At 43.7% G+C, this 27,113-nt stretch overlaps 1 protein-coding gene and 1 pseudogene across 5 annotated transcripts in view; one reads left to right on the top strand and one right to left on the bottom strand.

Annotated features, from left to right (window-relative positions):
• The window catches only part of USP54 (ubiquitin specific peptidase 54), a 158,117-nt gene that overhangs the window by 12,086 nt on the left and 118,918 nt on the right, over nucleotides 1–27,113 (bottom strand). For all 5 annotated transcript variants that reach the window (XM_054982512.1, XM_054982513.1, XM_054982511.1 and 2 more), the window contains 7 exons: nucleotides 23,191–23,419; nucleotides 20,460–20,593; nucleotides 19,132–19,305; nucleotides 17,519–17,638; nucleotides 16,252–16,438; nucleotides 10,656–12,070; nucleotides 5,029–5,147 (listed from right to left, as the gene is read on the bottom strand). In XM_054982512.1, coding sequence (XP_054838487.1) covers nucleotides 5,029–5,147; nucleotides 10,656–12,070; nucleotides 16,252–16,438; nucleotides 17,519–17,638; nucleotides 19,132–19,305; nucleotides 20,460–20,593; nucleotides 23,191–23,419 — 2,378 coding nt within the window. The remainder of the gene's footprint in view (nucleotides 1–5,028; nucleotides 5,148–10,655; nucleotides 12,071–16,251; nucleotides 16,439–17,518; nucleotides 17,639–19,131; nucleotides 19,306–20,459; nucleotides 20,594–23,190; nucleotides 23,420–27,113) is intronic.
• LOC129331934 (transmembrane protein 41A-like) lies at nucleotides 13,579–14,807 on the top strand (annotated as a pseudogene).

The raw sequence follows: 27,113 nt of genomic DNA, 5'->3' as shown, positions 1-27,113 counted from the left end.
CCCTCTGCATCTTGCTGATCACTTGAGGGACCAGGAGAAGGGGCGGGAGAGTGCAAAATAGATACCCTGACCATCTGACCTGGAACACCTCCCCTATAGATCCTTGGTCTGTGCCTCCTCGGGAGCAAAATACAGAGCATGTTTTCTCTTGGGGTGAAGAGGTCCACCTCTGGAGATTCCTACTGCCTGAAAACGGATAGGATATAACATTTTCTCAAGGATCGGTCGGTCTACTATGATACTGGATGATCCAGCAATGTGGACTGTCTGAAGGGACACACCATGTTGAACAGCCCAATCCCATATGAGCTTGGATTCTCTACACAGTGTTCGTGATGCAGTGCCCCCCTTTTTGTTTAGGCAAAACATGGCCATGCGATTGTCGGTGAGCACTTGGACCATTTTGTTGCATACCAAATCTGAAAAGGAGGAAAGGGCATAACGTATGGTTTGTAATTCAAGTACATCGATGTGCAAATCTCTTTCTCTCCTCAAGCAGGTGCTGTGTGTCAGGAAGGCTGCCTCCCCTCCTCCTGATCACAGCCATTTCACCAATCAGGCAGGTGGGACGTGTTCCCTTTTGTTTGTGGGACTGAAAGCTCTCCCTTTCCCAAAGGCCTTGGCTTTCCAACCGCCGAGTTCATTCTGGGGTGTACCCGTGCCCAAGTCATGAATTCCACACTCCGCTTAAATAAAAGTTAAGTTTATTAGCTTAAAGACTGTTTGCAAAAAGCATAGGACTCTCCTACAAAGGCAACGGGCATTAATATAAGAAAACCTTACTGTTGCTACATAAAATCTGCCTATTTAGATTTTAGATGCCTACCTAGGCATCTCAGTTTGGCATCCATTTGTAGTTTATCTCATCCGTCCATTAGAGTGTGAGCCCTTTCCCAAGCCTAGCTGATTTGGCATAGGGACATGCTGAGGCGATGAACAGCATGCACCTTTTAGTTTCTCTCTGGCCTACTTGCATCATGATCTGAGCTTGGTTGAAGAAAGCTAGCTCAGAGAGGAAAAGAATGGGGGTAGGTCAGCTGAGAAGCCATCTTTTCCAGGACTCAGTGCATCACCTGGCAACTCAAGAGCCAATCAGGGCTGAGCTGTTAAATAGTGTTCCAGTGATGTGAAAATCTACGGACTGAACACTGAGAACAGTCTCCCAAGGTTGAATCAATGGGGAACTCGAGAGACTGCTCCACAGGTATTACTAATCAGCCTAGCCACTGCATATCTGAACTAAGCCAGAGCCTGACAACATTTACAATTCTGAACCTGAGTTCAGTTATTTTTACCAAAAACCTGGCTTTGGGCTGACAATTTCCTTGTGTTGACATGTGCTGACAATGTGCCCCCCTCCATCCCTATAACAATGCATCAGTGACAACTGTTACATCAATGTTTGCGGAACCAAAAGCAGCTCCTCTCATCAGGTGCATGTCATTCAGCCACCCCCACAGGGATCTTATTATTGCCCTTAGAACCAAATATTTTCTGGAGGGAGAGTGCACTGTGGGGTTGGGGACATTAAGAACCAAATTTGCAACTGTCTCATATTTAATCTTGCCAGAGGTAGAAGTGCTGTAGGTGCGGCCATAAGACACAGTAAAGCCTGTATCAGTAAAATCTGTTGAAACCTTTTGTGAGATAGTGATGAGTGACATGACTGGGAAGAAAGGCTTTGTTCCATGTAGAATCAAGCACAGCCCCTATGAACGGCACTCTCCTGGAAGGTCTCAACTTTGATTTCTTTAGACTGATTAACCAGTTGCATGACTTAGTTATCATGGCTATTTGGTCTTCTAACAATTCCTTAGATTCCTGGCTGATTCCTTCTGATATCAGCCAGTCATCCAAATAAGGATGAATAGAAGAGCCCAAAGTTTGTAAGTATGCGACCATAGCAGCTACCCATGGCCTTGGGGACGTGGCTAGTCTGAATGGTAACCCTTGGTACTGATATATTTGTCCCTCAAACAATAACCTCTGAAATTTCCTATGTGACTGGTGAACGGATGCATGGAAGAACACGTCCTGTGGATCTAGGACTGTGAACCAGGACCCTGGAGGTAATAGTTGTAAGACCTGGAGAAGTATGACCATTCTAATTTTCCACACCCTCACAAAATCATTGAGCTTCCTAGGTTCAGCCTGAATCCTCCATCTTTTTGATCTATGAGAAAAAAATCTTGAATAAAACCTGAACTGAGATTCATTCTCAGGAACGCATTGAATAGCCCTTTTTTGAGTAATGCCAGGAATTCCCTGGCTAGTTCCAGTGAGCTGATACCTTTAACTCTATTAGGGAGACTCAGACATGGAAATTCTTCAAATGCAATTTTATAGCCATTTTTACCTATGTTCAAAACCCAAGCATCTGAAGTAATGGATTCGCACACAGGTACAAAATGCGACAGCCTATTTCCAAACACCACCTTGCTGTCCCTCTCTTAGTCAGAAGGGCTGCTTCTGATTCTGGGACTGATCCTTAGATGTGTAGGTCTGTGAGCCTGGCCTTGGCTTATGAGAAGATTTCTTTCTCTGATTCTGGACTGACATTGCCTGAAACAGACACTGTGGAATATATGGATGTTGCGGATAGTAAGGTTGGTAACAGAACTGCTGCCCTCTATATGGTTGTTGTTTGTCATGTGACCTGAAAATTGTAAGCTGTGTAGAGGATAGAATCCCATAGGATCTTGCCATCTGGTGAACCTTGCGCTTTTGTGACAGATAGAAAACAGAGTCTGGCCTTCAAAAGTCATGTCCTTAATTTTTTTCTCTACAGATAGTGCAGCAGAGCACAACCAGATGTGTCTCCTGAGGGTGACAGCAGACGTAAGGCAGATAGATGAATCTGCCAGGTTTCAGCCAGCATTGATTTGTTGTTTGAAAAGGCATGATACCTCCTCCTGCATAACTCTGAATACCTTCGTGTTCCAGTAGGTATTCATTATATGTGAACATTTTATTCCATAGGAAACTCTGGTATGCACCCTTAATGGCTACATAAGTAGCATTTTTGATATTCAATGTAGAGGAGATATAGATCTTCCTACCCACTGCATCTAGTTTCTTGATGTCTCTGTCTGCTGGTATACAATGCGCTCCCTGGCGATGCTCAGATTGCATTTCCTCTTTTACTGATGAGGATGGAAGGGTGGAGTGCATGAACAAAAAGGTACAGTTGTCATCTTTACTCTTGTAAAGTCCCTCTGCTTTCTTGGAAGTTGCTGGGATCAATGCCAGTCTCTCACAGAGGGGAGACATTAACTCAATAAATCCCTCAGTTGTAGGTAATGTGATGGAAGAAGGCTTTCTTGAATACAGGTGTGTTAAAGGATTTTATCCTTCAGTTTGGGCTCTGTCGAAGAGACATTGATATCAAGCGATTTCACTATCCGCAACATCTGCTCGGTGTAAACTCAGAAATCATCAGTGGGTGAGACATGCTCCCTGTCACCAACCAGCTCATCAGGAGACAAATCTGATGTGATGCTTGGGCTCTGTTCTGGGGTGCCCATGTCCATTTCTGACTCCAAAAGATGGAAAGCCATGGAGGAGACTGTAGGAATTCCACTAGTATGGTGTTAATGGTCCCTTGACTACGTCAGAACTGGCATGGATCCAACGGATTCCAAGCAGCAAACTTCTCCCAGTCCACTCGTCAGAGGGGGTATGCCATGAAGATACTACACTGGACACCTATGTGCACAGCAGCCCTGGTAGAATTGCCTGTGGGTCCAATGAGTCAACTCCAACTGAACGTGAACCAGTTTACCTTCCTCCTTTGAAGAATATAGTGAGGGCAACCTGGAAAGGGCCAAAGACACGTGAGGAACATCAATAATTTGGAATTTTTTTTGTGCCTTTCTTGTGGGAGGTTCTGAGTTGCTATGAGCCTGCTCGCAAGTCTCCAGGGATATAGATCTCACCTGCTGTGATCTGAGTGTGGTCCACTCGGTGTTGGGGTTGAAGACCCTGGATCCAGGGGTCCCTGGATCCAGATCACTGTTGGATCCAGCCTGGGGGTGTTGGATCTAATGAGATGGATACTAATGAGATGGTCTTTCAGCTCTGCCAGGGTGGAGGACTTAGCAGCCGGGCTGTCAGAACTGGAGAGGCCTCTTTTCCATAAGACATCTTTCAGCCATGTGGCTTTCTTCACAAACCTTGGGCATAAACACCTGGTAGTGCTTAAACGCCCCAACATTGTGCCCTTCTTCCAGACAACTTAGGTGAAGGGAACGTCCGCCTGTCTTTGCCATTTTAGTGCTGCACTGCATGCCCTTTTTGAACAAGGCTTTATCAGCCATGATCCAATCATTCTTCTCTTTCTATCCTTTACAGACCTGCCTCAGAGAAAAGCGGGAAGGCTTACGATTGAAGAGCTTACTGATAATGTTCCTCTCTGGTTAGCCGCAGAAGAGAAATAGAGGGTAGGGGCATCTCTTCTTCCAGAGCACAGGCTGCCCGGGGGGGGGGGGGGAAAGCATCCACACATGCACTCTGGGAGAGAGGGACGCCCCTTTACAGACGTAAAGCTATAGAACCTCCCAGTCAGCAGGCTTTGCACATGCATAGTCCCACGTGTAGTCCCATAGTCCCTTTTTATCAAGGACTGCACAGAAGACCAATAAGGAACATATTGTCTTAAAATATTTCCGTTTATTATCTCCAGACATGCAGTGAATATCCCTACACTGTGTTGGCAACTGCTGCCAAAGCAATGTGTTTTTTTTTAATCTAGGCAGTCAGTCAGATCTCCAGTGGCCAGTTGCTAATGAAATCTTTTCTTGTATCCTACAGCAGAAGAATAAAAGGTAATTAGTCTTCTAACTATGTAGCTGAAAAGCTTAGGATATGCAGTAAGGATACTTACTTACTTTCATTCCTAATGCTGTATTTTAAACAACACTCAATCTAAAAACAAGTGTTTATTACTGCTTTTTCATTTCCACACATCTTCTGTTAGTGCATGAATTAGGTGTCCGACTAACGCCTTCCAGGACATCCCGAGAACCTTACCTTGGATACTGGAGATGTGGTAGTTCTGCAGAGGTTACGTTCAATCTCTGCTGTTGGAGTTTTGGAGAGACCCAGGCCAACTGTACTGGGAAATTTCCTCATAGTTAAATTTCCAGATGCTACAGGGGGGAAAAGTAGTAGAAATAAACGGAAGCACTAGCTTTTCATTTATGAATCATTTAGGCTTTTCTGGCCTTCCCTTGGTTACGAGCAGGGCTTTTTTTCAGCTGGAACACGGTGGAACAGAGTTCTGGAACCTCTTGAAGATGGTCACATGGCTGGTGGCCCCGCCCCCTGATCTCCAGACAGAGGGGAGATCAGGGGCCGTGGCCACCGGCCAGGTGACCATTTTCTTCAAGGGCAACCCACTGAGTTCAACCACCTCTTTTCCCAGAAAAAAAGCCCTGGTTATGAGCATAGTAGCCTAAACGAGAAAGAACAAAAGTTCCTTATAACTAGTCCCAGGAATTGTTCCTTTGCTGGATGATAAAGTAATTTTTTTATTGTATGTTAGTTTACACTCCTACACTTCTCACAACTGTTGGATTAGTACCCTTTTATCAAGGTTCCCCTCCCGCCCAATTTCTCAAAGGAGAGTCAGTGTTCCCAGGCTGGTAACTAGCTTTCATTTGCATCCGGGCGTTTAAATGGTCATATCCAGCTGCAACTTGACCATGACCAGCTTTGTTATCGCTAAAGTAGTCAGATGCTAAACACACAATGGAACACAGTATAGCCAAAGTGCCTCTAAGTCAGGTTGAGCAGACACTGCCTGATGACAGCCATGCTCTGCCTCATTCCCTTTGCGCCATTAATGAACACATCAATCTGCCTTATACTGAACTGCACTCTCGGAGCATCGAGGTCAGTAAATCTCACTCTCTGTAATCCGCCCTGAGTCGTCTACTCAGACTGACAGCAGCTCTCCAGGGTTTCAGGCAGAAGTCTTTCACATCGCCCAGTGTCTGATCTTTTTAATTGAAAATGCCCAGGATTGAAACCTCGGACCTTCTGGCATGCCAAGCAGTTGCTCAACGATTGACCCATGGTCCCTCTCCCATTTTTACTTCCCTCTCCTATAGTGGCCAACCAGAAAAATCCACTGAGAGCTGGGCCTTTATAGGACATCTCCCTTGAGCCATAATCAGTGATGCCTACCAGAGCACCTTGGGCTGAAGCCATTCTCCCTTGTACCCTACAGTACATGCAGCCTTCAGAAGCAGAACCAGCCTCCAATAAGATTCAGTTCCCTACTCTATCTAAGAATTAAAATCTCTATATACGAAAGCCATCTTGTCACTTCTCTATTAGGCTGGTCTTCAGCAGGGCAGAAGTCAAGGACAATGTGTGGGGGAGCTGCTCTGGTGGCTTCCTTTCCCAGACCTGTGTCAGGTTTGCTACACTCTTGAGGACGCCACTGGCAGAGCACGGACTGGACAACAATGACAGCTCCAATGACTGCCTACCTCGGTGCCTTTGTAGTTATCTATGCACTGGCATTGCTGGGCTAGGAGCCCAGTAGAAACAAGCAAGGCTAGCCCGACCACTAAGTAACTGACTACGGCATCAGATTTTGAGGGGTGCCGAAAAAAGCGAGAGGAGCCTCCTTTGCTGGCTTGGAGGGAGGCTTGACATTAATCGGCTTCCAGAAGTGTGCCCCCCCCCCAAATATGCTAACGCTGGTGTTGCCAGGATGTCACATGAAGGACTTCTGAAGAGCTCATCTATTTTTTATTTTTGCATTGTTTCAGGTGAGTAGCTGTGTTGTTCAGCTGTAGAACAGCAAGATTCAAGTCCAGTAGTACCTTAAAGACCAGCAAGATTTTCAGCATATAAGCTTTTGAGAATCTCTCCGACGAAGGGAGCATTGACTTTCAAAAACGTACACCCTGAAAATCTTGCTGGTCTTTAAGGTGCTAATGGACTTGAATCTTATTTTTACATTGTTCATTTTGAGGGCCCGGTAAGTAAAACGATCATTCTAGACTTCTCATTTTTCTCTTTATTGAATTAGGGTGAGGGGTGGGCAAAGTCACAGTTTCGCTAGGAGGCTAAAAAAAAACTTAGGCCAGCCCTGGAGGCAGGAGGCAATAAATTAAAAAAAGGATGGAATAAAGCAGCAACATGTGTGTGTATAGTGCACAGAAGTTCAGCTCCATCCTAGTGAACCCAAATGGATGGCAGTTATCCTGTTTCAAAGAAAAGGCCAGCCTGGATTGCCGGGTCAATAAAGTAATCTCAGCACATTCCCATTTTTGGAATTGAAGTTGCCAAGGCGAGAGAACACTCTCTATTGAAGAGATGTCATGGTTAGTAAGAACTGCTATAGATCCTTTTGAATAAGAACATGAGCAAGTTAATAGCAGTCATAACTTTTTTTAATGATCCGCATTCCAAACAGTGGTATGAGAACTGTATTTGCATCAACAGAATCTTAGAAGTCTGTTACGTAACACTGAGAAAACACCACACTAAAGTTTAAGTGATGGTGAAGGAATTAACAAGTTGATGATGAAGGAATTAACGACTTCTATTTTTTAAAAAAATACAATGGGCTGCATCTACAAATGGATCTTCCTTGCGTTCTCTTTCCACCAGCAGTCTAAAAATCTGGTGCAGGAGGCAACAGGATCTGTACAGACAAAAAGCCACGTCTTGCAGTAAGGAGGGGGAAATCAAGAAAAGCTGCCTCTCCTCCCTCTTCTCCTCATGGAGCTTTTGAGGATCCATGGGCAGAAGAGGGAGGGCAGTTTTTTCCAATTCTCCTTACTCCAGCTCCCTGAAACATGTAGCTTTTTGAGCACGTGAGTCCTTTGGCTTCCAGCACCAGCTATCAGGGATCAAAAGTGGCAACTGTCAGAAGATAGATGGCTGTCAGTTGGTAGAATACAATGCATTGCATTGCATTGCCCAATGGTCCACAAGTCCATTAAGCTTCCAAACCGAAATAATCTATTAACGTAATCTGAATCTTTTTCAAGAAGGCTACAAAGAAATATATAAAAAAATGACTAACTGCAGCCTTTCTGAAATTGAGATTTAAATTCTAAAACAAGTTTTGTTCATGGGGAGCCAGTTTGATGTATTGGTTAACAGCAGCAGGACACTAATCTGGAGAGATTAATGGTCCGTCTTTCTCATTGAGACTCAAGGCGGATTACACAGTGTGAGATTAGTACATTAAGTTTCAAGGACATTTCCATAAACAATGCCATAAGGTAAATAAGCACAATTCACAAAGACACAGCATTAGTAAGAAGCCATACAGAGTTGAAGAAATGTTGAAACAGAACATAAGCAATTCTAGGGCTGACATTAGACCACATGAAGCCCAAGTAGCTCATAGGAGCATATGTTTAAGACAACAGGTAGTATGTAAGGCAATGTAGTGGTGAAGTCTATGGTCCTTAACTCATTAGCAAAGCATCTGAGAGCCCCGCCCTTCAGTATAAAATCCTTTTTGAATATTTAGGTTTTGCATCATTTCCGGAAAGCTAGGAGAGTGGGGGCTCTCCTGACCTCTGCAGGCAGGCTATTGATTTCATCATGTGACCTTTGGTCAGTCACAGCTCTCTTAGAGCTCTCTCAGCCCCACCTACCTCACAGGGTGTCTGTTTGTGGGTATAATAATGATACTGACTTTGTAAACCACTCTGAGTGTGACATTAAGTTGTCCTGAAGGGCAGTGTATAAACAGAATATTATTGTTGTTTTATTGTTACTGTTGCTGTTATTTGTATACAACAGTAAATAGGAAAAGACAATTATCAGCAGTTAAGTTAAATTCTCTGCCTAACCTCCCTGGATCCTTTGGAATTGCTTGTAGGCAATAGTGGTATCCTCCTTTTTTGATTTTTAAGCCGTATTTGTAAGCAAAAAAGCCTTAGCTCTAACACTCAACACAGCATTCATGACTGAATGTGTCAATCATCAAGCATGTAAGCTACCAACTGCTCCAGAACTTAACTCACATTTAAATAGGGTAAGGGTTAGAATGTCAACTACAACTGGGGAGATCTGAATTCCCCGCACAGCCATAAAGCTTGTTGGGCGACCTTAAGCCAGCTACTTTTTCTCAGCCTGGTATACTTCACAGGGTTGCTGTAAAGTTAAAATTGGAAAAGCGGCTCCTTGGAAGAAGGACAAGATAAAATTCTATTAGACAGACAGGCAGATGCCTGACATTAGCATGGCACATGAGAAGATGGAAGTGTGTGCAGAATGTCACTTTCTTATGTTTACGTTTAGTATTGTTCCTGCAACGACCTGAATTAATGGTTCGTATTCAGAATGTATTACTAGTTGCTAGTTCCCTGTAAGAGTCCTAGAGAGATACCCAATTAAAACAAAACAGAAACAAAATAGACTACTCAAAAGCAGTGTTAGGCTTGGTACATCCCAGATGGAAAACCAAACAGAGGAAGAGGCCTACTACAGGCCCACAAAACAGGCACCCATCACAGCAGGCCAACAAGAGCACAAGGGAGCTTTGTGAAGCTTACAAAGCACTTACATACACACACGAGCCTCTGCTATTCACTTTAGTGTTGGGAACAACTCCACACACACACTCCAACACTGAAATAAACTGGGGTTGGTATGTATGTAGGAGCAATGCGTAAGTATCATGCTCCTCCAGAGATTTGGATAAAAGCTGAAAGAGACCTTTATGGTGCAAGTGTAAATACTAAACTGCACTTATATATCACTCTTCTAGACAGATTGGTGCTTTGGTGAACAAAGTCAGTGTTATTATTATCCCCACAATATGTTTCTTGCCCAACATGACAGTTAAAATGCTCTCTGTGCTCCCACCTTCAGAGGTGAAGCAGATGGCAAGTAGAGATGGGGGTTGTCAGTAGGGGCACCATGCTTATGGGACGCCTCTCCCCTTGAAGCTCACCTGGCAGCTATGTTACTTTCTTTTAAGTGCCAGGCCAAAGCGTTTCTGTTTACCCGGGCATTTAATTAAGGGGGTTGATCTTTTAACACTATTATAGTTTGGAAACTGTCATTTTAAGCCACCAAGTGGTTTTTGTTTTCATACTGGGTCAGGTTTTTAAACACAGGATTTTAATTCATATCATTTATTGCTTTGTTTTTATTGTTTTTATTTTGTAAGCTGCCTCAGGCAGGTTCTGGGAGAGAAGGCATAATTTTTTTCTAAACAAATAAATAAAAATTCCCCAAAGGCAGGGCTTTTTTTTCAGCGGGAACACGGTGGACCGGAGTTCCGGCACCTCTTGAAAATGGTCACATGGCCGGTGGCCCTGCCCCCTGATCTCCAGACAGAGGAGAGTTTAGATTGCCCTCCGCATCGCAGCAGCGCAGAGGGCAATCTAAACTCCCCTCTATCTGGAGATCAGGGGGCAGGGCCACCGGCCATGTGACCATTTTTGCCGAAGGTGATTTAAACTTTAAAAAACTCCCCCCTTGTTCCAGCTAACCCAAAGTGACATCATTGTGCAGCCCTGAGTTCCACCACCTCTTTTCCCAGAAAAAAAGCCCTGCCCAAAGGTAAACCTTAATGTTCCAAGACTACCTGTAAACGAAGCCACAGTAGTTCAGCTAAGTGGGATTAAAGTCCACCTTCGTACACAAGATTCCATAACTGGCAGCAATCTTACCTGTCTTGCCCAATGGTTGCCAGGAATTGTCCAGCTTTCCCAAGACAGACCGGCTTGTCTTAGGTGCCTGTAAGCTAGCCTGATACAGAGATTCCAGCTCAGATATCTCCTGCTCTGTGTCTTGATTCCACTGTGGATGTTTCTGAATGGGGTCTTCCATGAAGGCTTTCGGGTGGGGTGCCGTTGGCTCATTCCCAGACATCATCTTGCAGTCCTGTTGAGAACTGTAATACCTTTTGACGTTGTCTATCCAGTAGTCCACCGACACAGATGCAACAAAACCAGCAGGATTTCTCTCTTTCACCTGTCTCACTTCTCCCTCGCGGTCGAACCTTCCTTGGTGAAAATCAGGATCCACGGCACTAGGCTTCCCTCTGCTGCACCGCTCTTCATGGTATGAGCCAGAATTCTTAGAAATTATATTGTGATCAGTAAAACAATCCACAGAACTCAACTCATCTCTAGAATCCTGGCATGTGTTTGAATTTTCAGCAGGCCATAGTCTATTCCCTAGGCTTCCAGTCAGTGGCTGCCTACATCCCAAGGATGGAGGATTGCTGAAAGATTCCTGCAATAACTTTGGGGCCTTCTGATCCTGAGTGAGAGCCACTGTCCTTTCTTCCTCATGAGCACCTTCCCTTTCCTGTAACCGCTGAAACTGTTCTGCAAGGGAACGAACATGCCCCTTGGCAGTGATCATCTCAGAATTCAGAGTCTCCCCATTGACTAATTCTTCCTGTAAGTGATGTAAACTCTCATGGCTTTTTGCTCTGAGGTACCTACTTGCAGTCTGTAATGGATCTGCAGGACAAGGAGGCAAAGGTGAGAGAGAAGCTGGGGTTATGGTAGGAGAGGCCCCTTCTTGAACGGCACTGAGCTGCTCTGGAAAGCTTGATGGTTTGAAGCGTGGACTATGGAGGCCTTTTTTATCCGATGGGACTTGCACTGGATGTGAAGGAAAGAAGAGAACAGGCAAAGATCCCGAGTTTACCATGTTAAATTTTGTTTTGCAATGAGGAGTGAGAGAGGCTGTTATGTCATGAGCTTCTTCGAACTTACTGCTACTACTGCAATCTTTATTGTCTTTTAGACTATTGGTGGAAACTCCCTCTGGCTCCATGTCACGGGGGGCTTCGTTCTCAGTCCGTCTGGATCTGTCACTTACCCCACGTCTACAGGGAAACGGAGTCACTTGGTCACTGAAACCAGCAGAAGCAGCCTGAAAACTTAGAGTGGCCTTGGGTGAGGGGCTACTTTCGGGAGGGGGTGGGTGGAAAGACTCTGGATAGGATGACTGCAATTCATGATGGGAAGCAGGTGGATGGAAGTAAGAACTGGACCCAAGTTCTGCTTCTCTGCTGGGTTCCAGTAGCATCTTCTGGCTCAGCAGTATTTGGAGCGGGCCAGCCTGTTCACTGGAACACACACAAAATCATAATCAATTATAGGACAATCCCTAAAAGGGAAAAAGGTAGCGAAGTTTGAAACCCGATCCATACCCATTACTTCGACCCTAATTCAGCTTTAGCAAAGTACTTATTCATTCTTTGCTATTTTCTTTTTTAAATGGAGGGTACCCGTTCAGGAAATACTTTCCACTCTTTTAGACCCAAGTGCCACTGGAGGGTGATTCACATCAGTTCCTAGCAAGGAACTCTCCATGCGAGGTCTGTCAGCACGCTCTTAGTCAAGATGCAAACGAAACACTGGTCTAAGAAATATAATATGTATAATATAGTCTGCTGGGGGGTTGGTGTATTTTTAAACTCTGTCAGAATATTACTTTCGGAATATGAGTTTCTCTTCATAGCATGCATCTAAAAGGTATCAGCGTTTTAAAAATATGAGCTCCCACCTGTTTAAATAAGAGGTCACAGTTCCCATGGGAGAGCACAGGAGGAGAGGGGGGGAGGAAATTGGGCAGACTTTAATGTAACGCTTTTCCTGCACAGACAAGTGCAGGGCAACAAAAACCATTATCGTAATTACCACCTGAAGCAAAACCGGTATGAATTGCACAAGAAGGAACTAAGAATTGGGTCTTTTTGCTTCTTCCTCCTTCTCCAGAAATGGAATTTGACTTTTAAGGTACCTTTCACCTGAATTTCAAACGGGATGATAATAGGATTAGCAACAATCGGGACAAAAACGCAGTGCCCCTTTAACAGAGGCTTATAATGGGATGTTGTTGACCAGGTGATGTGATTTACTTCCATGCCATGAAATGCTTTCCCTGCCTGTTTTTATACATGGAGCCACTATTGTAAGGACACAGGTGAGAAAGAGATTATATGAAGCTTTAGGAAAGTCTGAGCACTGTCCTCTTCTCAGACGGCACCAGAGCAAAGAGGAGTTGTGTGACTAAACTTCTCCTTTCTTACTTGGTAGATTTTCTGCTATCAAAACACCAATCTACAATAATCCTCCCAGCATAAAAAAAACAACGAAGGGCAGCCCAGAACTCTGCAGAGATAACAATACTCGGAGGAGAAAGATGGCAAACATTAAGGAATACAGTGCCACTGAATACTAATTTGTAACTGTTTTCACAGTTTATCTGTTGGTTTGCATTGACTATTTGGAAGTTAACATTTGCTCCATGGTCTGATGTAAATATATATCTCAGCTGCATTCTGGGGAGCAGAATGCATAGAGAAGTAGCTCTACAACATTGTAACCTGCATGTTACTAAACAATGTCCCCAAAGAAAAGCCACTGACCAATTTTTTTTCTCGTACACACCAACACACACACACACACACAAAATCTGGGGTACAAAACTTGAAATATACTGGTTTTGATCATTTTCTTTTACTCCAAACCATTAAATGTGTTTGGGGTAAAAAAAAATACCCTATGTTTCTCCCCCAGGAGAAACACTACTCCACTATATATATCTGGCAGTATCTCGCCATGACAACTGATGACCCTTCCTGATAATCCAGAGAACATTTTCCTCACCATAAAGAGGTATGTTCTTGGAGTACAAAAATACCCCGGACCAACAATGTTCATAATTTTGAATGTTATTGTTATGGTAATTATTTTCCACCTTATGTGAAACTGTGTTTTCAGGCTCTGGGAGGTTTATGTATTATAAATCACAATGTCTTCTACCACCACACACAATTTTTGAGTATGTGTGTGTGGGGGGGAGCCTGTTTGTCTTTTTCCAGGATACATTGGAATTTGGCCTGGAGCAGAAATGTACTGTAGAATACAATTAGCATACGTTTTCTTTTCAGAGTGCTGCCAAAATTGGACACATTTCAGAACAACGCTGTGTTGCCAGACAATTGCTCTTCAATTGGAGGGAGATTGTTAAAGGACCACTCTCTTGCTGCTGATTGATGTTCCTCTACATATTCTAAGAGCCCACCTAAAGTCCTGTTATGGGTAAAGGGTAGGTTAAAAATATCACAAATGTATGCTATTCAGTAAAATACGAACTTTACAAAATGAAGGCTGTAGGTTCCACCTCTCCTGCAGCATCTGCCCAGCTGTCCCCACTAGCAAGGCAGCAACGTGGTTGCTCATCGGGTTCCTGTTGGTTTTGGGGGCAGCCATGGTAGGCCTTTACTGGTTGTTGTCAGTGTGGCTGCCTGGACAGCCACACATGGGGAACAGGCCATTAAATTCCCTTCAGACCGGGAGAGACTGCAAGAGTGTGCAGAATTTCTGCAATATGTTAACAGAGAGCACCATGCATATGTGCTGATGCTGTTCTGCAGTGCCTACCTGTATAAACAGTGCTTTGCCATCCCTGATTCAAGCATTTTAAACATCCTTGCTGGAGCTCTCTTTGGACCATGGATGGGTCTCCTGTTGTGTCCTGCCTTGACTTCGGTGGGTGCTATTGGCGGCTATGGACTATCCAACATCTTTGGAAAATAATTTGTCACCTACTGTTTTCCTGATAAAGTAGCTATGCTTCAAAGTAAGGTTTCATGACACACCACTTGTGTCCAGACAGGTTCAATCCTTTCACAGATCACCTCCCTCAATGCCATTTTCTTCTGGACCACTTTACTCAAAATGCTGGCTATGGACATGGGAGCATTAATTCCTAGGACTATCATTAAGAAATATAGTTAAAAGCATCTGAACTTGGACAAAAGTGACAACTGCTCTTTTCTGGTGCGGAACCTGTAATTCAATGAGTGGCAGTTCAGCACTGAGAGCTGGTCTGCCGACCATAAGGACTAGAAATTTATACCTACTTTCTTTTTTAAGTGGAAGAGTAAGGTTTTCCCGATTCTAATTAGAACGGACAGGGTGGCAGCTGCTGGGGGAGTTGCAGGGCCACAGGCCTCCCATGGGGGCAACTGCAGGGAGGGCATTATGATTATTTCAGATTTTGCTTCCAGATTTCATCAACAGGAGGTCTTTCTTCACTTTACATGACAGATACAATTTTGGGATTGTCAAAGCAATTCTTAATCCCACTTCTACTGCCAACTTCCTCTTTTTGTCCACTCTTTATAAACTGCAGCATAATCTATTGCTTCTTCTTTGCCCTAAAGAAAACCTGCTTGGATCGGCAAATCAGGATTAAATTCAACAGCAGCTTTTGCAAACAGTCATTTCTCTGCAAAATATGCACAGCTGTTGTTTCTCTCCAAGTTATCATGGTGGATCTAGCAGTATCTCTTCCAACTAGTGGATCAGTTGAAGGGAAACAGTGCTTTTCCAGTACTGAAATTCTTGTTTTGGAGAAAATGTAACCCCCTCTTCTCCTATCAGTGCCTATTAGTTCTTCGCGTGCTGGAGCTGTGGGAGTTCCACGAGCACTTACCAGATAATGCCCATGACATAACTGGTAGGAATTTTTTTTGCCATCAAGTCACAGCCAACTTTTTTGCAACCCTACAGAGTTTTCAAGGAAAGGGATGAGATGAATGCTTCGCCACTGCCCGCCTCTGAGTAGCAACCCTGGACTTTCTTGGTAGTCTTTCCAGCCAAGTACTAAGCGGCTAAGTTGACCCTGCTTAGCTTCCAAAATATGTTAGAGATTCGGCTAGCCTGGGAAATCCAGATCAGGGAAATATATGACATTTATCCTGCCCCTATGTCCACACCATTTTGAGCCAAGACAGAGAGAGAAAATGAAGGCATGCTCCCCTTCTGGGCCAATGCAGGAAGGGGTGCTCATGTTGCCTTTACAAATTGTCCAAAACCCTCTGGAAAGCATTGGCAAGATTCCTTGTTCTCTTGCAGAATTACCCGAGTATTTTATGTTATTTTAGGGGGCTTTTTAAAATCTCAGCCAAGGCTGTGCACTCCACCTCTCCAGCATTCAAATGCACCCATACACACACTTGGAACAGGTAACCCCTCTGCAATAAGGGTCATCCAGTCCACAGAGCTGTGATTCATGCAATGGTTTGTGCTACTAGCACGAGACTGTGGCTAGAACTATTGTACAGCAAACAACAGAATCAAATTGCTTGTATTGTTTGGAGAGACCCACAACATCCTACATTAAGAGAATAATCATACAAGTCATGTTGTACAAACAGAGGAACACGCAGCTCACTCCTTCTTTCCAGATCAGGCCTAATTCAGATCCGGACCACTGCAAATACTCTTAGTCTACCTTGTAGATTGGGTCTCGTTGCCCCCCTGTGGTGGGTGGCACATGGGCGGCGGCTGTGCTGGCTGCGGATGCGGCATGCGATCCTGGAGGCTCCGTGCTTTTCGGATACAGATTTGCAGCTTCTTATCGACTAGGGCTCTGCTGTGAGTGCTAGAGCTGGCACCATGCATGGCAAGTCTTAGTTTAGCTAAAAAAGCAAAAGAAAACATTGCAGAAACAAAAACAAAACTGGAGGGAAGGGGGAGAGAAAAACCAAAAGATGCAGCGAGAACGTAAAAAAAATGGAACATGCAAAGGCTGCCACAGAAAAGTTCACAAGGATGCATCTGTTCCCATTAATGCACATTCAGGTTAGCTATGTGTCCAAACAGGTTAATTGGAACTGAAACAAAGTGAAGTTGAACACAAATTTTAATTCTTTTTTTTCCCAGCACCCTCCCCTTCCTCTGTAGCATGGGTTCATCCAACCCTCACGCAACTAGTCATTTCCAATGGTCATCTTTATCCCCAAATAATGTAGCTATATTCTAGAGAGTGAGAAATCTGATTGGGAAAAGTAGTCTACAAAGCCAGTTGGGACACTTGCTAGCAGAGCCTTTGATGAAGTCTGTGCTTCGCTTTCTGGTTTGCTTTAATTTGTAACAGCAGACTTCTACAGACAAAATGCCTTCAACCTCTCCAAGCCATAAAGCTGTGATGTTAGACCAGTTTGTCTGCAACCTTGCTAACTAGCAAGAAGAGAATGGAAGGTGGGGAGGGAGAGCCAGCCAATCAAAAAGATAAATATCAAAATAAAGAAATGCAGCAGCACATATTCCCAAAAGTCACAGCACACATTTTAAGCTTCTCAAAAAGCTGGTGGCTCCTCTTCTTTCCCCCCCTAGAGACTTCTATGAGTATAGCAAATGTGCTTTTTTCTTTTGTAGGCCAGCTTTCCTTTCCTATATGTTGAACTTTGGGAGTTTTTAATCCTTTGGCAGACGAGTCTCTGAACCAGGAAAATTGTTTGCAAGGAAGGCAGAGGGAAAGAAAATTTAACAGGGAGAAGAGCTGACAAGAGGAACACAGCAGTCCTTCATTGTTTGTGGCCATGTAACGCAGAAGGAGAGCCGAAAATGGTGGTGCTCAGAAAGAAGTTGCCTCCTCAACACTTTGAGGCCAGAAACGTTGAATCTGCGTCGGCCAGTCCAGTGCTATAACCTTGCATGGGTAATATTAGTCAACTGTAAAAAGTGCAGGAAGCGGAAGCGGTTAAGGGGTTACTTACATATAGCTTCGTTACAGAGAGCCAAAGCTGCAGCACAGTCTCCCTTCTGCTCCTGATGCAGTGACTCTTCCAAGACAGAATCTGCCTCCTGCACAGACTGCTCAAGGCCATTCGTCCTCCCTGCAAGGGGGCAGCACTCTTCATTTCACTGGCAATCCTTTGGGGCCTCCTGCCCCCTTCGCCTCAGCACAAAGCCTCCCTAGTCCACAGCTGCTTTAGTTCTGCAGCACTCAAAAGCAGCAGCCCCCAAATCCTGAATCCAACTTGGCACAAAAGCCACAGACTGAGAGATGGCCAGAGATCACAGCCACAGAGGCTACAAGTAGAGATCTCTCAGCACAAAAACAGGTTGCTTCTCTCATTTATACCATCAGAAACTGCAAAATACAGCATTTCCATTGGTGTTCCGTTCTGGTATTTGATCAGTGACCTCACAAGAGCCAATGGTTAGTTAAGGTCAAATTAACAGTGAAGAGTCATAAATTATTGCTCACTGTGTTGCTATGAAACCTTTTCCAGGGCTTTTTTTCTGGGAAAAGAGGTGGTGGAACTCAGTGGTGGAACTCAGGACCGCACAATGACATCACTTTGGGTCAGGTGGAACAAGGGGGGAGTTTTTTAAAGTTTAAATCACCTTCGGCGAAAATGGTCACATGGCCTGTAGCCCCGCCCCTTGATCTCCAGACAGAGGGGAGTTTAGATTGCCCTCTGTGCTGCCGAACAGCGCAGAGATCAGGGGGCGAGGCCCCCGGCCATGTGACCATTTTCAAGAGGTTCCGAAACTCTGTTCCACCGCGTCCCCACTGAAAAAAAGCCCTGCCTTTGGGGAAATATTTATTTATGTAGAAAAATTTTATGCTTTCTTTCCCAGAACCTGCCTGAGGCAGGTTCACATGGTCACATGGCCGGTAGCTCCATCCCCTGATCAAGCGGTGCGGAGGGCAAACTAAACTCCCCTCTGTCTGGAGATCAGGGGGCGGGGCCACCGGCCATGTGACCATTTTTAAGAGGTGCCAGAACTTCGTTCCCGCGTTCCAGCGGGAAAAAAGCCCTGGTTATTTCTTAGAGAGGAAAATCCTCAAAATAACTTCCATGGGAGACAGGGAAAGTCTCAGGATCCACCAACACCCCCCCCCACACACACAACAGGGCCGTTTCCAGACGGCTTACCTGCCTCCGGAACGTCGCGCCATCTTGCGGGGAAAACGCGTTTTCCCCGCAAGATGGTGCGACGTTCCGGAGGCAGGTAAGCCGTCTGGAAATGGCCCAGGTCTCACAAATTACACCATAACCGAAGCACCAACATCCTATGAACATTATCTTTAGAAGCATTTTTAGATTTTTCACCCTCACACAGCTTAAATAGTTTGTTCTCTACTACATTTAGATTCTGGAGCATTTCAAGTTCAAGGTTTCCTTTTTTTTTTTGGTAAGCAGAACTAACAGAGTCTGGAATAAGGTAATCTGCTACAGAGGGTACCACTATAGCTAAAAAACCAAATGGGAGAATAGTAGGAAAAAAGTCGCCCATCATAGGTCACATCTGCCTTAGATCAGTCAATTCCAGTCCTACATTCTTCACACAAGAAAGGCACCCTGCCTGCTCATGTTACCCTGGTTCTGCAGCTCATCCAGGTCCATGAACCTGCTGGGGTGGGGATTAAACCCCATGGCTGCCTCGAGCTCCTTCTCTCGCTTACGTCGAAGTTCCTGCTCCAGGGCCCTCCTGGACACTTCTTCTTGCAATTCATCTAGTTCGCTCTTGGAAGAGACAAGCATCTCCCCACCTTTAAAAAACAAATGTTTTGAAACCACCATATGATTTTTATTAGAACTGTTTTTGTTTCTAGATTCCCCACCTCCAGTATTAGATTAGATATCTGATACTGATGTTTGACAAAACTATCAAAGAGGTGTAAAGATCTGTTACTACTAGTAATCTGACGGCTTCCATCTGCTATGTATACATCTTTACCATAATCCCATTTGTTCTCCATACAATCCCAGCCCTTATCTCATGCAAAACAGGGTTGCACTTGCCTGTAACTGTTATTTGTTGAGTGTCTTCTGTGCAGGCACATCTTGGGACTGCCCAGGTGTAGGTTGGCCACAAAAAGAGATTTTCTAGCACTAAAATCTGTAAGGGGGTGCGCCACCTCAAAAACGCATGCATGGACCTTTTCTTGCAGAAAAGATGGGTTGTGAGATGGAGTGCCCCTGTGTCCCTCAGTTCTCCTGAGCAGCCAGAGTCATTGGAAATGAGTAAAACTCACTCACAGTGGGGCAGGAGAGAGGAAATGCCTGCCTGCACAGAAGAGACTAGACAAAAAACAGTTACAGGGAAGTGCAACCTTTCATCATTGTTCTTCTGTGCAGTCCCACATTGGGAGTATTGCAAGATACTCACCAATGCAGGAGGAGGTAAGTGGATCAGTTGAATAAGTAATGCAATACCACCATTCCTACCGTTGACTTTTTCTTTAATTGGTGTTAACAGAGTAATGTCTCATAAAAGTATCAGCCAACAACCAGGTGGTGGCTTGGCAAAGGTTTCACAGAGTCAACCCTTGGAGGAATGCAGCAGATGATGCTCACGCTTTGGTAGACCCCTTTGGCTCTGACCCTCACTGGACAGGGTACCCCTAACAGTTTGTAGCGAACTCTAGTAATGGCTGCTGCTATCCATCTAGACAATACTTAGAAAAATATGGCGAGGCCTTTGCGAGGTCCAAAATAACAGACAAAAAGAGCTTTTTATTTTCGAATACTCTTCATTCTGTGTAGATAATACAATAAAGTAGGGATATGCAATTTGGGTTCGGTATTCGATAAAAACGACCTAATTTTACCTGATTCAGTAAAATTCAGTGTTACTGAACTTAAATCTGTATTCGCGAATAAGATAGACTATTACCAAATGAGACAGAAAAGACCACCTTACCATTGGAGTGCTTGTTCTTTGCCCAACAACTAGGAGAGGAAGCTGACTCTACTTCCAAGATGCTGCTGCTGTGTGATTTAGGGATATTACGCCATGCAGGAACAAATGCTCCAGGTCGCTTCATATGAGAATCCCTTTTTAAAAAGAAGAAAAATGTTATTCCAGTATAAAAACACCTTTCTCTCTTTGTTTCAGTTTGAAGATGTAGAAATAATATCCTTGTCATTTTTCTAGATACGATTGAAACATGCTGGCCTACATTGCTGATGTATGTTGAATACTCTTAATTCTTTATCCATACTTACGGAATTGTTATACAAGATTATGAACTCACTCTCCTCTTGCATTCAAATTCACACACACCCTGCTCAGTCCTTAATGCTTATATCTGCACCAATCTCAACTATAGTTAATGCTAAGCAAGGTTCCGGTGTAAAAATAGTTTTGAACCAACTTCAAGTTCTAGTTTCAAATCCTTCTGGAAAAGCAAACTCCGGATAATGTTAATTGTGGTTACAAGTCTACATTTAAGAGTGGTAGGAGGAATTTTGTGTCAGAGAAGAGAGTTAGCATGCTATCCCACAAAGGTTACCCAGTCCCTTTAAGAGGTCAGTAACATGATGAGTTGCAGTCCAGTAATCTGTTCCACTAGCTGGAGAGTCTTCCTACAGTGAAATAAGCTTGTTCCAGTTGGAAAGGCTCTTGTGTTAGAAGAAGGCTCCTCTACTAGGGAAAATGATTCACTGGATCCAACCATTTGTCTGTCCTGACCTTCAGTCTTATACATCAAATGACTTCCCTAAAATATGTAGTGTTAAGATAGAGAATAGCATCCTAACATGCAACATGCTTATGGTTCATAGGGCAGCAATCCCATTCATTTATCATGGCTAATGTTAGCTCATATGGGTGGCCATGCAGCTCACAGTTACAAACATTTCTATCAGCTGCATCTAGTTTTCCCACTCTCTTTTTTCTTAGACTCAACCAATCTGGCCACATTGATTCTCACCGCTGGATTATGTTCACCTGCCCTTGAAGACACCCAGAAACTGCAAAATGTTCAGAATGTGACAGCGCAACTGTTGTCAGGGGCTAGCCAAAGGGAGCACGTGTTGCCCATTTTGAAACAACTATACTGCTTGTCAGTTTGCATTCAAGTCCAGTTCATGATGCTGGCGGTTAAATTTTAAAGTCTTCATGGCCTGAAGCCCACCTATCTGAAGGGTTATTTCTTCTCATATGTTCCTGTGTGCCAGCTATGGTCTTCAGGCTGCCACCTGTTGGCTCTTCCCACACTTAAGAGTGGCCTGCCTGGCTTCAACCAGAACCCTGGCCTTTTCCATTGTCTCGCACTCTATTGAATGGGCTTTCTGAAGAAGTCAGGGAGCCTTCTTGCCAGAGGTCTTAAGGAGGTGCTGCAAGGCCTCTTTATTTTCTGGGGCTTTTGGCAGGCTATGAACAACAGGCATCATATATGCAATAGAAAACTAAAAACTGCTAGGCCAATTTTATAAATAAATGATGTCTGAATTACAGACTGAAGCACAAGCGGAGTACCAAGAACTTGTTGTCTAAGCGTACAGCTTGAGAACTAGGAATTTAGCTACAACAGCAAAACTAGTTTGTACCATTTCTCTTGCTTGATGGGTTACATTAATTTGGAAGGTAAAATAGGTAATGACGGTGCAAGCACTGAGTCATTACTGACCCATAGGGGGATGTTGCATTTCGACATTTTCTTGGCAGACTTTTTGTTACGGGGTGGTTTGCCATTGCCTTCCCCAGTCATCTACACGTTACCCCCAGGAAACTGGGTACTCATTTTACTGATCTCGGAAGGACAGAACGCTGAGTCAACCTTGAGCTGGCTACCTGAACCTGGCTTCCGCCAGGATTGAACTCAGGTCATGAGCAGAGCTTGGGCCGCAGTACTGCAGCTTACCACTCTGCACCACAGGGCTCCTAATTTGGAAGGTATGCAGGCATTAAAAAGTAGTACAAGAAGAAACATTAGGATGTCAAAAATCTTCATTGAATCCTTCAGTGTGCCTCTTAGTTATAAGTCTGAAAATGGTAAGTCTTCTAGTTCCAGTTCTTTTGTAGTTCATTGTCTTGAACGCTATGGATTTAAGTAGTGGTTAAGAGCGCTGGGTGTAATGGTTAAGAGTGTCGGGACTCTAATCTGGAGAACCAGGTTTGATTCCCCACTCCTCCGCTTGAAGCCAGCTGGGTGACCTTGGGTCAGTTACAGCTTCTAGGAGCTCTCTCAGCCCCAACCACCTCACAGGGTGTTTATTGTGGGTATAATAATAACATAATTTGTAAACCGCTCTGAATGGGTGTTAAGTTGCCCTGAAGGGCAGTATATAAATTGAATGTTGTTGTTATTATTATGTTATTTAAAACTTGCATAGAGTCACAAATAGAGTGAGTGATTAGTGTCAGTGACTACTCTCTCCTTGCTTAGATAATGAAGTAAAGCAAGACTTGAAAAGCAGCCATGAAACTACAGATGCCTGTAGCAGCTGTTTAGTTTGATAGCCACTGCAGTTGTTAGAAGGCTTCTGTACATCATTTAGAGATTACTGAAATCTAAAGGCTGTCTCCTAACGTAAGTTCTTAAAGCAGTTCACAATTAGCTCATGCACTGCTTCATCAGGAGGACAACACATGAAGCAACCTTTCGAGTGTTGTAACAGGAGCTAAAATGTACATGTCTGAAGCCTACCTGGAAGTGCTTGAGCTCTCCGACAAAGGCATGTCCAGACTAACTGGGCTGTTGCTGTTGCGTTCACTGCTTTCATAGCCAGACTCCATCCTTTGGATCAGACGAGGATGTTGATCTGTCATATAGTGCATACCCCGACCTACAGTCCAGTGCTTGTACCTGTTTAGTTGGTTTGGTCTTATTTCTTGAGTAACTGACTCCTTTAACGCATCTTCAGTAAATTCTTTAGCTGACAAAATTAAGAGAGAAGGGTCACATTTTAATGCTAGCAGCCTCTAAACACATTTTTTCACCAGTTTCCTAACTGTCCCTTGACAACAGGCCTTCTTGGGGTCGAAATGAAAGTTTAAAGCAGTGCAGAAAATACGTTTGTGGATAGACAGTAGTAAACTATTAGTCAGGATTTAGGAAAATAAAATAAATAAAAGCAGAGAGAAAAGTAGAGGTGTGTGGGCTTCTTGCAAAGAAAGGCTTCGCAATGGCTGTCTCAGAACAAGCCTCTGCAGTGAGGAGTCTGAGCACCCTTTACTTCTCCGCTCACTGTCTTCTTGCTGCCTCTCAGGCATGAGGCAGAGTAGCCTGGACCATCTTCCTCTCATCTGAGCCAGAAGCTTCATGCCAGGAAGAGAGCAAGTAGAAAGTGAGAGAAGTAAAGGGCACACAGGCTTCCCACCACAGCAGACTTACCCTGAGACAGCCAGCATGTAGCCTCCCTTCGGATGACCCAACTTAGGCTCCAGCTATGGGAAGCCTTGAGCACCCTTTGCTTCTGCCTCTGTCTTCTTATTCTCTGCTTCTGCAGCCGGTAGTCAGATCCAAGCAACAGGCCCTGTAGAGAAAAGACAGCCGTGTTGCCTGTCCTTCCTCTGCAGACAGAGCCCATTGGACACGTAGCTGGCCAGTAGAGCTGAGAGCTCTACTGGCAGTAGAGCTGAGAGGTCTCCTAAGTCCCAACACATTTGCAAGTGTGTTACTTGGCCTTCAATCCTATGCACACTTAAACAATGTGGGACTTATTTTTGAGTAAACATGCATAAGATGACTCTGTTATTGTCTTCATAGTTGCTGGGTTGGGGGGGGTTGAATTTGGTAGCTCTATCTTGAACGATGAAGAGCCAAAGGAAAGGCAGGAGAAGGTGGTTTCATCATTAATATGAGCCCCAGATAAAACTAACAGTTTTTATTTTCCCCAACACAACACAACTTCTCCATAAGAATTATATCAAGACTGTGGAGTCATAGAAGTTCTGTGCATGAGGCTGAATCAAACTATGAGGTGGTGGAATGAGGCATACTGCTGCTGAATGAAACAAAAAATTCCTTAGTTTTAAGAGCTATCATACGTACCTTTGCACTGTACTGGAGATGCCATAGGAATCAACATTTGAATTGGCTACGGAAGATGCAGCTTTAAACTGCTTTTGTATGGAGTTTATTTGATAACCAGGCAAGGCTGTTTTGAGTATAAAGGGGACTTTATAAATGCTCAGGTACCATCCATCAACCGCCATTTTTTGGGCTAAGCCCTGGCAGTAAAAACAAGTTCTGGCACAGCAAACACCGTCTCTAATTAATTGGGAGAGAGAGACAGAAGGTACGGATGCTCACCTACACAGCCTGGCTCTGCACAGTCTTGATGTAAATCAGGGCCAGTTTGAGCACAACATTTTTGGTCGACCCTTCATCAATTAAAATCAGAAAGGGAATCAAAAAATTTACAAAGCAATGGGGTTCATGATTAGGGGTGTGCAACTTCATTTCTCTAGTCTGAAAATATGCCCCCAAAGTACTGTATCAGCATTTTTCAGGTATATTCCAGAATCCTAGTCAATATTCAGATTACTGGATAAACTGATATTGCTTGTTCGGATTAATCCCAAAGATACTTGGAAATTACCAGGACTGGCATTTTAAAGGTCACAGGGCTTTTGTTTTACCATCTGCAGCTTTTCACAGGCAAAAAGAGGGAGGGGGCAGGCGATTCTCACTGATGAATGGATTCACACATTAGAGGAAGTTCAACTATCAGTCCAATCACAACGATTCTCTCATCTAATCTATATTCTCTCATAGGAACTATGAGGAAATTGTGATTGGACAGACAGTTGAGCTCTCCCTACCATGCAATTCCATTCACTTGTGAGCATCACTTCCCTCCCAGCTTTTGCCTGGGGAAGATGTGCAAACAGTAAAAGGGTGTGTGCCTTCTGTTGCTAGGTTGATTCTGCTGGGATTCTCTGGTTTGGCATTGATTCTGCTGGGCTTTGTTGGTTCTATTTATTTTGCTTGTTTGGCTCACTGTGCTGCAGTTTTGGTGCAATTTGCTCCTGAAACAGTCCCTCCAGCCCCTTGGAAAGATTCCCTCAAAGGGAACGATGAACCCGGCTAATTTTGGAATCCTGAAAAAAAACCTGTATCCAAATACAAAACCATCATTTTTGTTCCTGTAATATCAGTATTTATGGATATCAGTACTGGATATTAGTAATACTGATACTGGATATCAGTAATACCAGTATTTATGGCCTTTCCAGTTCCTGAATCCAAAAAATACTGATTTGTTTTAGTGCACATCCCTGTCTATGATTTTTCTATACCGTCCTTTGATGTTACTTCTAGTTCAACTTAAAAAAAAAACCTCCCCCCCCCCCCAGTTTTCAGTGAAAATTCAAACCACAGTTTGATTTGGATGTAACGGCAAAACGCTGCTTGTCACAGAAGAATATAAATTGCTATGAATGGAGGAAGAAAGCAACCAATTCCCTTAGGCTTATTCACATTGAAGTAAAGGTTACGTTTCTAAGTACAAGAATGAATGGGGGGGGGACACAACTGACTTCCAAGGTTATTCATAAATAGGATGCAGTAGATGTTTCTGGCAATTAATTATATCTATCACCAAGGAACTAATAGCACAGAGGACAGACATTAAACAATTTTAAGTTGCATAGACTTCAAACGGAGTAAGTTAATCTCATGGTTTATTGTTCCATAGAAGACAGAGTTGAAATACCCATTTGGAACAGATTGTGCCCTTATTTTGGATTCTGGAGAATTTTCAGCATCAAGTTGTCAAATAAGTAACCTTGCTTAGTGTTTTGCATGTGTAACAGGGAGAGCCAAACAAAGCCAATCAGTTTCATAACTGCCCACCTTGACTCCAAGCGTATAATTCTATAGCTCAAGAGATATGCAGGCTACATGGCATTATTCTCAAAGGATGTATAAGGACTCAGTTTAGTTGTAAACCTGTATGTCTTCATTGCTATAGCAACTGATTGCTGCACATGCTTATTCAGGAGGACATATATGAACAGAAATGGTGACTTACACGATTTTCTATTAGACCTTTAAAACTGTCTTATTTCAGTTAGCTCACTTTGAGATTAATAATTATATATAATCACCACATCTAAATAAAAACCTGTTTTGCTCCTGGCACTACCGATACAGAAGCAAAAAAGAAAAATTGTTGTTTTTCCACAGAGGTAGAAACTTTTTTCATATTCCTTTGCTTCTGAGGATCAACATATTGATTCTCAATGATTCATTGAAATGTATAGCTTCTATCAAGTGAAAGAGAAATGGCATGGGATGCTATTATTCAGTTCTCAGTAATAACAACAACTCTAACTCACCATCTGATTTGCCTTGCTTCTCCCATTCCGTTCTTACTCCTGTTTGCCTCACTGTTCAGCTTTTGATTTTAGTATTCTTTATTCCTGCCAGATAGCCCTCCATTTATGTTCATCCTTCTAACTCAATAGGCTTTCAGTGCTTTCTAGTCCTCTTACTTGTAGGGCTTTCAAGTGCTTCCTTCCTCCCATCTGATTACCACTCCATTAATCAGTTTCATCCCATTCCTAGGCACTGATTGCACAGATGCCTTGTTTCACAATAGGAAGGGGAATGCTTTTGCAGAG

Source organism: Eublepharis macularius, chromosome 6 (assembly GCF_028583425.1).
Source record: "Eublepharis macularius isolate TG4126 chromosome 6, MPM_Emac_v1.0, whole genome shotgun sequence".
NCBI lineage: Eukaryota > Metazoa > Chordata > Lepidosauria > Squamata > Eublepharidae > Eublepharis > Eublepharis macularius.
Note: the sequence above shows the minus strand (reverse complement) of the source record. Positions and strands in the feature narration are given on the sequence as shown.